Below are 13457 nucleotides of genomic sequence, written 5' to 3'. Positions count from 1 at the left end.
ATTATTTATTTATGTATATACGTTTACTATTTTTACAAATAACTGAAAGTAGCGAACACACCTAACAAGCCTTCCTCTTCCTATTTTCCCAACAACTCTGTGAGGGCTAAGAGAGAGTGACTGGCTTGCATGGCTAAGGCAGAAGTTGAACTCACAGTCTCCTGCTTTCTAGACTGCTGCCTTAACCACTAGACCAAAAATCAGTATGGATTAAGCTTCAAAATCAAGACAACAAATTAAAATAATGAAATGTTTGCAACATTAACTCCAAATCACTTCTTTATGAAATATGTATCATGTAAACATAACTGAAGCCCAGTGTTTCTCAACCTTGGCCATTTGAAGATGTGTGGACTTCAGCTCTCAGGATTCCCCAGCCATTCTGGGAGTTGAAGTCCATAAGTCTTAAAGTTGCCAAGGTTGCAAAACACTGTATTAGCCCATATTTCATTGGACATTCCTGTCTTCTAAAGGAAAAAAATATGTACCATGGACACTGCCCGCTGAAAGGCCTCTGTGGCATCTATGATCTTCAGCAGAGAGGTCTCTAGTTCTGCAATATTCATCTCTTTTCTGTTAAAAGGCACACCATTAAAGAGAGCTTGAGGCAATGGGCCCAGGCCAGTCTTCTTATAGAACATTGCTCCTGCCTAAACAAATCAGCGATGTCACAGTTACACAGAAAATAGCTGACTGTGTGAAAACAGGATTAATATAAAGACAAAACAGACTCAAAGCATCCATAAACTGCATAGTGGAAGAATAAAATGATTTATTTTCCCCTTTCAACAATATACCCCAATCTGATGCCTCCAGATATATTAGATTACATAGCTAATGTAACTCAAGATTAGTTTAAGATGAAAGAAGAAAGATGTTCTAGAAAGCAATTTTGGATGTGGGGAGAGAAAGCTCTGGACTGCCAGAAGAGAATCTGGTTTTCAAAAAAATGTATGACAATTAAGAACAGCCAACTAGGACTCAAAAAACTTTTTTTTAGATTAACATGGCTTAGTCCAATAAGTATTAGAATTATGTAATTTTCTGATCTTTGATATCAGGGTGCTATTAAAAATTATTTGAAGATATTTATGATGGCGACTATTCCCAACTAAATTATCTCTTGCTATATAAATACTGTGGGATAAGAATTCGCAAACAAAGATATAATGAGCTTCCTCATTTATCCACCCCACAAAAAAAAGTCAGTGCCTGACGCACAGAAGCAGTTGACCTGTGTCTTCACTTATGAAGACACCAGGCTATTAATCTTTTAGGTTTTTTTGTATTTCATTTTGCAGCTTTCAACTCTTTCTACCTTTCTCTTGTCATCATAGTCAGAGTCCAGACCTAGGATCTCCTCCATATCAGCTTGAGGAAATTGTCTATGAAGAATACGCTTCACGTTGTCCACTGAAAGGATTTCTCCCTCGTCTACTTGACGATACATCTAATTGAAGAGAGCAAAAGAAAGATAAATGATACAATAGATTCTACTGTTACAATACAGTAGAACATTTAATAATATTTAGATTGCATTCCATTTTTATTATTAATACTATAAACCAGGGGTCCGACCTTGGCAACTTTAAGACTTGTGGACTTCAATTCCAGCTGACTGAGGAATTCTGGGAGTTGAAGTCCACAAGTCTTAAAGTTACCAAGGTTGAGGACTCCTGCTATAAAGTTTTGAAAAGCTCCTATCATCCAGTCGCAGGTTTATCCTTATTAGCCAGTTTTTAATAGTAATGTCTTCAGCCAACTATACTTCAATGCACTCTCACCCTTCATTTCTGTGCTCTCTAAGGAAAAGTATAATGCATATATTAAACTAGTATTTATTTTCCATGCCAACCATGAAATGAGTTAAGCAACCAAGGCAACCAACCATTTACATTCAACCAGAGCAAAAAAAAAAAAAAGTAAATTTCACCCATATTAAAACTTTCACAGCGTGTGAGAAAATCTCTGTAAGTTAAAAAACTGTGTAAATTAAAATGTGGGTGTACAATCTCACAGTTCTAAATTAACCACTGCAGGTTAAATTAGAAATGAAGGTATTTCTATTATTGGCATACAATTTTATATATTTGTATATCATCTCCTTATAAAAGAATGGGCTCTTGCTGACTTCAAGATGTCTAAAATTAGGGAGCTCATATTTAATATTTTATTCTATTGCTTCCAATTTACCTGAAATGAATTGGAAATTTTATTTTAAATTTCAAATATCTTCAATTCCCGTCCTGTTCTAGGACCATATTATTCAATTAACTAACACCTATTTCTCTAAAAATCATTTGCTTACAGTTCTGTTCTGAATTCCATGTCCCCCGAAATAGAGCTTTTATAAATTATGAAGATTTAAATGAATTACTTGAAGATAAACATCCCTTCTGAGGTAGACGGATTTATCTTGATGATGTGCCTGAGGCTTCTAGGAAGGTCATGGACAGAATAGAAGGCAAATCATAAAGAAACTGGTGCTCTGGATTGGGAATTCACTAGCCTGAACTCTTATCTTAAGAAATCATAGCCAGCAATTACTAACCGATGGAATATCTAACAAATATTATTGTAACACCTTTATTCCTCCTTAGAAAAGGAATCAGCCTCCTCCAGAGAAAACACTCACATTGGTTAACTCTCTCCCTTCCCTACTATTTTTCCAAATCCAGATGACCTTGCATCTAGGCTGCTCTGCTCAAGGGTTCACCAATGAATGTCAAAACATTGCTTTCTATTGTTGTCATTTTGATTTAAATGACAACAATTTAATTTAATTTAATTTAACTTAACTTGAAATCACTGTTATAAGGACTGATAGCCTGAATAGCCAACAATATCCATTTACCGTAAGTCATCTCAAATAGTGAACATTACTATTGAACATCATATAATAGCAAATATAATAAAGAATTATACATGGTATTTTATTTTGTTGGTCCTGAATCTATAGCAAGCGAATTTTAGTAGAACTGTGCAATTACTCAATGGAAGGTCTATGGAGTGTCTTCTTCCTATAATTTCACAGCCTTTTTAAAAATGTATATTATCTTTAAAAGATCAAATCCAGCCTATCCCACTTCCTTCCTTTCTTGTTTCTCCCTCAATATTTAGGTTGGCCACATGCCTGGACCTTATAAAAAGAACTACAATATGGGTTTATACAAAGGATATTGTATGTCTAATATGGATACTCCATTCACTTCTGCTGGGATTTTTTTTCTTCATTAAGTTTCATATTTTGCCCTACCATGGAATACAGAAAGATATGTCATAATGCCCATTGGCTTTGAGATATTCTTTATACACCTTATATATGTGACACTTCCTGTCTCTGCATCTCAATTTATGTGCATGATTATTTGCAAACTGCCCAGAGTCACAGAGGTTTTTAGCAATGCTATCCTATGGCTATTTTGCATCTCAAAGAAAGTAAGGCTAACCTTAAATAAAGCAATATTTTAATCTTCTTACAAACACTAACATAAAGTATGGAGACAAAAGCTTGAGGGATATCCACTTCATCTGCAATAAAGTTAAAAGCTCTCCACAGGGCAACTCCTGCATCCTCATTTCCATCAACCACTTCATCAGTATTTAAGATGAAAACAAAGCCAAGTCTGCTCAAGAAGAAGAAAAATCTTGTGAGAACGGCAAAACCACATTTAACTACTGAAAACAGATTAAATATAGCCATACTAAAAAACACGAATGAAGGCGTGTTCCAGGATGAAGTTGCAGGTTCCAATCTGTACTAAAAAAAAAACCCAGGTTAAAACATGTCAGTTAGGTCTTCATCAAGAAAGATAAGTCATAATCTTCCAGCAAGACTCAAAAATATTAAAATGAATACAAAGTTAATATTTTGTGCCAATCTAATAGAATTACCTTTGATAAAATGTAAAGTCCCAAAGGAAAGTTTCTTCAAATGACTGATGAGAACCATACCATGGTTTGAATTTCCAAAATTACAGGAGATAAATTATTTGGGATTGCTTTTATCATTACTCGTCTTTATGAATGTATAAATTCATCCTTAAATTCATCAATATTTCTCAGTTTTAGTATAATGAATGCCTATAGAAATTGTCTCTCTAGCTGAAATTTTGACATTTTGACCTGGAGGAGCCATTCTGTCAAACATTAACAACCTGCCCAACATTGCTGAAAGTGATTGCAAGTATTCTTTGCTCCTATCGAGTTCCTCATATTTTTAATTTGATTCTACCCAACTGGAAATATAAGTATGCAAAAACTATTTATTTGTGTGTGTGCGTGCGCGCATGTGCGTGCAAATAAATAGTTTTTGCATACTTATATTTCCAGTTGGGTAGAATCAAATTAAAAATATGAGGAACTGGATAGGAGCAGAGAATACCTGCAATCACATACATACAGAGATGGGGACTGTAGCCAAGAAATTAAAAGACGCTTGATCCTGGGGAGGAAAGCCGTGGCAAATCTAGAAAGCACACTAAAAAAAAAGAGACATCACCCTGTCAACAAAAGTGCATATAGTCAAGGCTATGGTCTTCCCAGTTGCAATGTATGGCAGTGAAAGTTGGACCATAAGAAAGGCTGAGCGCCAAAGAATTGAGGCCTTTGAACTATGGTGCTGGAGAAGACTCCTGCGAGTCCCTTGAACTGCAAGGCGATCAAACCGGTCAGTCCTAGAGGAGATCAATCCCGACTGCTCTTTAGAAGGCCAGATCCTGAAGCTAAAACTCAAATACTTTGGCCACCTAATGAGAAGGAAGGACTCACTGGAGAAGAGCCTAATGCTGGGAAAGATCGAGGGCAATAGAAGAAGGGGACGACAGAGAATGAGGTGGCTGGATGGAGTCACTGAGGCAGTAGGCATGAGCTTGGGTGGACTCCAGAAGATGGTAGAGGACAGGAAGGCCTGGAGGAACGTTCATGGGGTCACGATGGGTCAGACACAACTTCGCAGCTAACAACAAAATATATATAATCCTATTTAAATACATACACATAAATATATATTAATATTCCAATGGTAGAACAAATATTCTAGACTGCTCTAGAGTAGCCTTTTTTATACTAATTCTATAGATACATTGAACTTTCAAAATTCCTGCACAGTGTGATTCGGGAATCCTTCAGAATTAAGTCTCAACATACCAGAAAGCTTGTAAGTTTGTGGGGAACTCTTTTGTAAATAGAACTAGAAAGATGAATGCAGACTGATCGTGGAACAGTTTTATAATGAAGCTATGATATTAAAGTTCTTAAAGAATATGTTTTTCTTGTATCCATTTAAATGCAGTTACATTTAGAGACATACTACCTGTTCAACAGAAATAACTGAAATCTATGGAAATATAGTATTTACCTAGAATAAATACCCATCAATGTATTAAAATCTCTCATTTCTATTTTGTTGACTTGTTGAGAAATTGCAATTAATGAATCATGAAGGATTGAACATCGATGGATATATGTTGCCCAAGCTCTCCTCCCTTTTGTATTAATCAATACTCATATAGGGAAATTATACAGCATAACATTGTACTAACTCTATAGTTGTTGTTTTTTTTTTGCTACAATTCATAAAATGAAGACAAGGAAGAGAAATTCCTTTACTATTTTAATCTCAGATAGAATTTCAGTGTTAATTTACCTTAGAGGTACTTTTTGAGTGTAGATTAATTCAATTAGTTTAATGAAGCCAGCTGCTTCTTCCTGGAGAGGGTCAATAAAAAGGACCTACAAGAGAAGAACATTTTATACACCCATGATTTATACTCTCTTCATACCTTCTATTACCTCTACTCCTGTACAATGAAAGCCCCAAGGAAGCATTCAAGGATAAACTGGAAACGTCAGTTGGCGCAGAGTGTCCTGATTCATGCACTCAATAGGACCAGATAGTTAGAACCCATTATGCCATTTCTGTGCCAGCTGCTCTACTTACTTGCATGTCTTGGGGGCCGATAAAATTGCAATTTGAACCTTTAGAAACATAAATGGTTTGGAACAGATTATTTGAAAAACTGTTTAAGCTTTAACATATATTTAAGATCTGGACTAAAGAATCTGCTCAGATTCCCACCTTTAACATTCATTCCTCTACTAATATACTGTAGGGACAGAAGCTTATCAATAATGGTGGCTACAACTCCGGGGAATGTGTGACTGGCTCTCCCACTGTGGTATTTATAGAAGTTCTGAAAATCCATTGTTTCCTTTTACTTTATTCTATTATTTTTGCTACAGCATAAGATGTTATTTTAAACTATAGTATATTTATGTTTGATTTTTGCTGCACGACTTAGATGGACTTCTTTTGGGGTTAATTACACAAATGATTCTGAAGTGACAATTTTCTGATTACTAACTAACTGTGCCTGATTACTAATCAAATTAGAATGGTAGGCTCCCATTATTGAATCTTCTGAGAGTTTTCTTGATATTTTTCTTTGATACTGATGGCAGAGAGAAAAATCTTTCCAGGCCACTGACATATTTGTAATCAAAGTGGATAGAAGCTTCTTGAAGAGAAGAAAATTTTGGGAATTATCATGTACAGATACAAATTTACATTGGAGAGGAACCATCCCAGTCAGGAGGAAGGGACAAAGAGGAGTTAGTTTGGAGTCCTTAATATGAGGTTCTTTGGCAACAAGAAGACCAGGTCTGAACACCTCCCCCCCCCGCTTGAATGCCATTGGACTTTATCTAATCTTTCCCAGGGGAAAGTTTCCAGCCTGAGAAGATTGGTGTGAAATAGGAATTGACCAATAAAGTAACTAATTTGTACTTTATATATGTGAGTCTAGTTGTTCATGCCTGACATTTATCACTTCAGAAAGAATTGATTCAAATACTATTAATATTTTAGACCACAGTGTTTGCCCTCAATTCAACACAGAAGCAAAAGAAACTGGGCCTGAACTGAAATTTTAAAAGCTTGGAATGAATCCTAACAATTGAATTTACTCAATTAAACATGAAAATCAAACCTAGGGACCTCACTCGGCATGCTATCACACACTGGTTCTCTCAAATGTATGCTGGTAGAATAACTTTTAGTGAAAACGGTATTTGAATGTAAGTTTATAACACTAAATTAAATAAATTATATGCCATCTAAGATACAGTGGTTTCAATATAGTCGTGAAATTTGCAGGCTTTCTTGTACCACAGAATTAGACTTGTTAGGCTCTCTAAAAAACACAATTTGCTGAGAGACCTTGGTAGTCGACAGTATGCAAATTAACACACATATTCCAGTCAGATGTAAAGACAAAGCTCACAAGTCTACCTCACAAATTGTGATCTATTCTATAAATCATGGTGAAACATCCATTGCTAAATGCAGTAGGAAAATGCTGTCAAAGTATGGCTGTGCTTCTGTAAGTGTCATCATAGGTACACTGCTGGATACACTTCGCAATCATTTCAGTGATGCACTCATAACTACAATGTATGGATAAGTGAATAGCTGAATAAAATGTGCTAAGGAAGGGCTTTCTGTGTTTTTTGTATACAAAGATGTAATTCAAATATATCCCTACTAAAAATATTTAAAAGTATGCACACATTATTTTCTCAACCACACAAAGACACACAGACATATTTCACTACTTACCATATTATATAAATTCCGTCTAATCTGTCGCATCATTCCTGCATATGCTGGTTTGAGAAGTTCCTGAAAACTTGAAGGCCACTTGTTATACATAGCATCCCTTTCTAGGTTATTGACCCACTAAAAAAAATACAACAGTAGTGGGGCACTTAATGAAACTACCATCAAAATCAAACCTTATCAAACACAGTGTTCTCATAAACCCATTTTAATAAAATAGTAGTCAACATGTTGTAGTTTTAACTTATTATGGGCTTTGCTGTTGACCAGGCACCTGGAAGACAGTAAAGAAACTAATTCTATGGCTAGAATTGGGAGCATATTTAAGGGACTATGTAGGGGGGAAAAAACAAGAGCAACAGCACTTAGACTTATATACCGCTTCACAGTGCTTTACAGCCCTCTCTTAAGTGGTTTAAAGAGTCAGCCTATTGCCCCCAACAATCTGGGTCCTCATTTTACCAACCTTAGAAGGATGGAAGGCTGAGTCAACCTTGAGCCGGTGAGACTTGAACTGCCAAACTGCTGGCAGCTGAGAGTCAGAAGAATTAACCTGCAGTACTGCATTCTATGCATTCTAACCACTGATCCACGAGGGCTCAGTGATGACCAGTTTTAGAGATGCTAACACAATGAAAAAAGAGCTGGATCATTTGGGCTGCAATTGTATGGGCATTTATAGGGGAGCATATGTTATTAAGTAGCAAATACCTATGCAGAATGGCTTCATTAACCATCTAGAGCCCCTCTCACCACCCAGTGAAGTTTGTTCTTCTTTCTTTCTTTCTTTCTTTCTTTCTTTCTTTCTTTCTCTTTCTTTCTTTCTTTCCTTCTTTCTTTCTTTCTTTCCTTCCTTCCTTCCTTCCTTCCTTCCTTCCTTCCTTCCTTCCTTCCTTCCTTCCTTCTTTCCTTCCTTTTCTATGTAAGAACCATTCACCTCAGATTCTGATAATTTTTATTGGGATAATACTTAGGCTGCTTTTACACCAACCTGATAAGTTTATTTATTTTGGCTTGGTGTCCTGTATGTATCAAGACATGTTGTATAACTCCAGCCAAAATTACGTAGTTTATTCAATAAAGATATTTAAAGAAATAATGGCTTTGTGAAATGTGTGACCCCAGTTGGAATGTGTTTCCTTAACACAGCAGAAAAGTAACATTTAAAGAATAAAAAAGATGCCATTCAGGTGACATAAATCAATCTTTAATGGTACTTCCAGAAGGGGTAGCCCCAACAGAGCATTCTAAGGCCTGAGTAGAATGAACCTTACTTCCAGAAATATTTTTTTTTCTACATGATCCCAGAAAGGAATCCCTCCCTATGCCAATTTATATACTACCTACTAGCATTGGTATTTCCTACTAAAATTAACAGGAAAATTAACAAGAAAAGAATTGTTTTTAAAAGTATCTAAATAAAGACTACTTTCTCCTCAATTTCTGTTAAGCAGCAGAAACCTCCAAAACTCTGGAAATGGCAGAAAAGTGCCATTTTGCTTCCTAGTACTGCTCCGTAAATAGTCCAAATTTTCCAGATTAAATAAAGTTGCTTCCAAAGGCATCACAGCATTTATACATTATAACTGAAACCAAGGATCTAGTGGCACTTTAAAGACTCATATGCACAAAAATATCACTTACTACAATTGCTGAGTGACGAATGTCTAATGCGTAAGATGCATCCTGAGATTGGGAAGCTAATCTCATGAATTTACTCGGAAAATCTTCCTTAATTCCAAGGGAGTGAAGAACATGCATTGCTTTTCCTTCTATCTTCAGAGTTTCTAAAATGCTTTGGACAAACATATTTTATATGTAATACTGTACAGAATAATCCAAAGAATAATAGCTAAAGAAAGAAAAAATATTCCATCTGCTGCTGGCTGCCTTTCTCTCCCACCGCCCCACCGCCACTGGTACCTGGTAAATAGCTGGGTTCCTTTCTCAACAAAGCACCTTGAGGAATAACATAACAATCACACAGATCAAGCAGCAATTGGAATTTAAGGTCACCGGAGTATTATTATTCAAAGGCTTTGAAAAACAAAATATACTGCTCAAAAAAATAAAGGGAAAACTTAAACAACACAATGTACTGTATTTAATAGTAGGATGTCTTATTTTGTGTTCCCTTTATTTTTTTGAGCAGTATATTTTTGCTTGATACTGAAAACACTGTACAGTTATCCTCCATAGTAGCAATAGCAATAGCACTTAGACTTATATAATGCTTTACAGCCCTGCCTAAGTGGTTTACAGAGTCAGCATATTGCCCCCAACTATCTGAGTCCTCATTTTACCGACCTCGGAAGGATGGAAGGCTGAGTCAACCTTGAGCCGGGCAGGATCGAACTGCCGAACTGCTGGCAGTCGTCAGTCAGCAGAATTAGCCTACTGACTGCCACTCTTCCACCACGGCTCTTATAAGTATATATGGGAAGAAGTGTTCTTTCACTTAGGGTTGGTTGAAAGGTGGTGTGTTACTACAGGTAGGTGGGCGATGGGATGCTGCAGTGCTGCACAAGCAAGAATGGACAGGTGTGGTTGTGCTGTGGCACTGTGCAAGCACAGCTAGGCATACATGCACTACATAATGTGGATCTGGGGTACCGCTGGCAGATGAGCACTACAGGGATCTTGTACTCCATAGCAGCTCCTCTGGGAAAAGAGCAATGGGACTTGTGACCTTCCCTTCGGAAGGGAACCTGAGAAGGAAGATCGCAAAGGGCAATCACGAGACCTCGAGGATGCTGCAACAAAAGGATCTATGATGACTGGTTGTAAGTACCACTCATTCAGCACCATCACAACTCTGAATGGGCACTGAATGTACAGTCATTAACTGAGGACTACCTGCATTGCAGCTTTAAAGGGGCAAAAAGAAGCTCAAACTAGTATAGCTTTCTCAATAGTGAATGCTCCAGGTATGTTGGGACTGTAATTCCTATTCTGCAAGGCCAAATTTGGGGAGCTGGAAATCCTAAGCATCGCCACAGGAAAATGGGTTTTACTAATATACAGCTCTATTGGATATGAATATGGTAAGAAGTTTCACATACTGAATGCCATTTCTTTGGTTTTTAGGACTGTCATCTTACACTTGCAATACTGATTTGAACAATTACTGTTTGGGACACTAAAGGAGATGATGTAATAAATTAAGTTAACAGCATTCACCAACAATTTGTTGTTTCCCATTCTGAACTATTCATTACAGAACAAGATATTAACATTTGTCTTGGAGTAATGAGTAGTTAAATACAGATTACTGAGCATTCTGGATGGTAACCAAGCTGCAAAATACTTAAAATACCTAAAGGGATCTCGAAGATCCACATCTATTGGAAGGCCATTTAAAAATAAACGTGCTTCACCAGGCTTAAGTTCAAGAGATTCATGCAGACGCTGTAAAAGAAAGGAAAAGTTTACCATGAATTAACTAGCCATTTAAAACAAAAAACAAAAACAAAAAACAAGCAAACAAATGGGATATCAACATACTTCAAATGGGAGGAACGTTATATTCATTTGAAATGAATCAATTTTAACATCCTATTTATTTTTCAAGATAAGGAGACATTCTTGATTTCTGCAAAACAAATCTGATACTCAACATTCCTTAATGAGATTTTAGAAGATTAATGATATTTACACATTCACAGTTTCCCTCAGATAGGTTTAAAACTGCTTTGACAAATTATAGACAACAAATTTACATTCAGCATTTGTCATGAAATGTATCCCAATTATCTGAACAAATTAGGACAGCTCCTTTCTCTTTCTTAAATCTAAAATTTTAAAAATCCTTGCTGAAATTCCTGGTTTTATCTGTCCTAGCCTTCTCCAACCCAAAGCCTTCTGGAATACTGAATACGACAACTCGCCTTGGCCAACTCGCCATGGTCAATTCACACAGCCAATTTGCCACAGCCAGCTCACCAGGGCCAATTTGCCACAGGACAACTCACTATGGCCAACATGCCACGTGACAACTCACTGCGAAACAATTCAACAATTCAATTTAATTATTTAAAATAATTAAAAATTTATAATTTTTGTCATTCACATTTCATTTTGTCCCTCCTTTGGCATCCTTTCTTTAATTATTATATTCCACCATTTCTTTGATATTAGGGTAACTCTTGTTCCGCAGCAAGATGTCCTGGGGTGAGTTGGCTATGGCAAGTTGACCACGACAAAATGGCCGTGGTGAGTTGACTATGGTGAGTTGGCTGCAGCAAGCTGTCCTAGACCCTTCTGGATGTATTTGGCTACAATTCCAAGCATTCACAGGGAATCCATACCTGGAGGATAGTAGTTTTGAAAGGCTGACTCTGCCCCTATTTTATCCTACCATGATTCAGTCTGAAGGACATTACTCCATCTTTCTCAATGGGAAGACTAAACCTGGACAAAATTATGTTTCTTTACTTTCTCATATTAAATCAAAATTATTTAAAGGCATATGATGAAATAATCTCAATTCTGATGTTTGTTTTTTTTAAATGCTTCAGTCAGAAGAATTGTATTTGATATAGTAACAAATAAGTAATTATGATAATTTCAGTTCGTTATAAAGCTTCATGTAAATAACCTCTGTTGTGAAAGATATAAGTAATTGCAATAAACATTTAAAAAATGGTAGCTGAGCTTTCACATTATATTCCATCCATATTAAGTAGCTCCATATTAACTATCCGCTTTTTTCTGTTATCAAGTTACATTGCTCTCCAGCCAATCTCCTCCACAGTCATGATCTTCTGTCAATAGTTATGCTGTTTGGAAATAAGTACTAAACTAGACTGACTATGAAGATTCTCACTCATCCAGGTCATAGTTGTACCAAAAGTGTTTTTTTTTTATTTTTAAAAAGACAACTGGACTGATTTTGTTGAGGAAAAGAAGACATTTTACTTCCTATCCTGAAAGCTTCAACAGTTGTGTTGTATTCTACGGGAGATGGAAGGACAATAATTGTCAGTAACTGTTCTTCCATATCCCATAGCTTCCGATACAACTAATGAGGCTTCCAGGTGTGAAAGAAAATATATATATATCAATAATTCTTTCTGATTAAATCAAACATACTTCTTTGACAGCCAATTAAAATAAAGGCCGGTGTCTGTTGAGAAATACTTAGCAAAAGAAGGAATTATGAGCTTTGAAGTAGATGGTGAAAGATTGTGGTCAGCACACATTTCCTCATGTAAAAAGAACAAGGAACAAGAAAGTACAAGAATTAAGGAACTGAGCCTTGTTCATGGATAAACCTTCTGCAATGACACATGTAGAAACAGTAGTGAGGAAAGTAGTGGTAAGAGCAAAGTCAAGGAAGAACAGGAAACTGGCTCACTAGCCAGGGCAACAAAGGAAGAACAGGAAACTAACCCAGGTGGTCAGTTCCAGGAAAAAGGAACTAGTGAAGATACTTTTCCAGAAAGTCACCTGTTGATGGTTTTAACAAGAAAAAGGAAATGGGATGGCTAATGGGTGGTTCTAAGTACTAAGGTATAAAATGTGCCTCGAAAGATAGGGGCATTGCCATTTGGCCACTAAGCCGTCACACTTAATGACTGCTGGTGCATTTGGCCCTCACTGCAATAAGTTGTTGAAATGTAAGTACTGAATTTGTGTGTTAAATTTAAATAAACCTCTGGATCCTAAAGTGAGGATTTTGTTGTTGTGTTTTTCCCAACACGGGGTAGGAAGCGAAACGTCTTCTTGAACGAATGACAGGCAAAAACCAAAGTGGTGACTATATATTTCCTAAGCGAGCTTTTCTAAACCAAGTGCCCTTTAGATTTATTGAATTTTTAATTCCATAATCTCTAAACAA

At 36.4% G+C, this 13457-nt stretch overlaps 1 protein-coding gene across 3 annotated transcripts in view; it reads right to left on the bottom strand.

The window, feature by feature from the left end:
• UGGT2 (UDP-glucose glycoprotein glucosyltransferase 2) overlaps nt 1–13457 on the bottom strand; it is an 88423-nt gene that overhangs the window by 34562 nt on the left and 40404 nt on the right. For all 3 annotated transcript variants that reach the window (XR_014026302.1, XM_081326764.1, XM_081326763.1), the window contains exons 11-17: nt 10935–11026; nt 9263–9413; nt 7619–7738; nt 5648–5733; nt 3491–3626; nt 1319–1450; nt 489–650 (exon numbers count right to left, since the gene is read on the bottom strand). Coding sequence is in view for 2 of the 3 variants with exons in the window: in XM_081326764.1 (XP_081182890.1) it covers nt 489–650; nt 1319–1450; nt 3491–3626; nt 5648–5733; nt 7619–7738; nt 9263–9413; nt 10935–11026 (879 nt within the window). In the remaining variant the exon portion in view is untranslated. The remainder of the gene's footprint in view (nt 1–488; nt 651–1318; nt 1451–3490; nt 3627–5647; nt 5734–7618; nt 7739–9262; nt 9414–10934; nt 11027–13457) is intronic.

This window comes from Vipera berus (genome assembly GCF_964194415.1).
Source record: "Vipera berus genome assembly, chromosome: 4".
NCBI classification, from domain to species: Eukaryota; Metazoa; Chordata; class Lepidosauria; order Squamata; family Viperidae; genus Vipera; species Vipera berus.
This window is presented reverse-complemented; position numbering and strand designations above follow the sequence as displayed.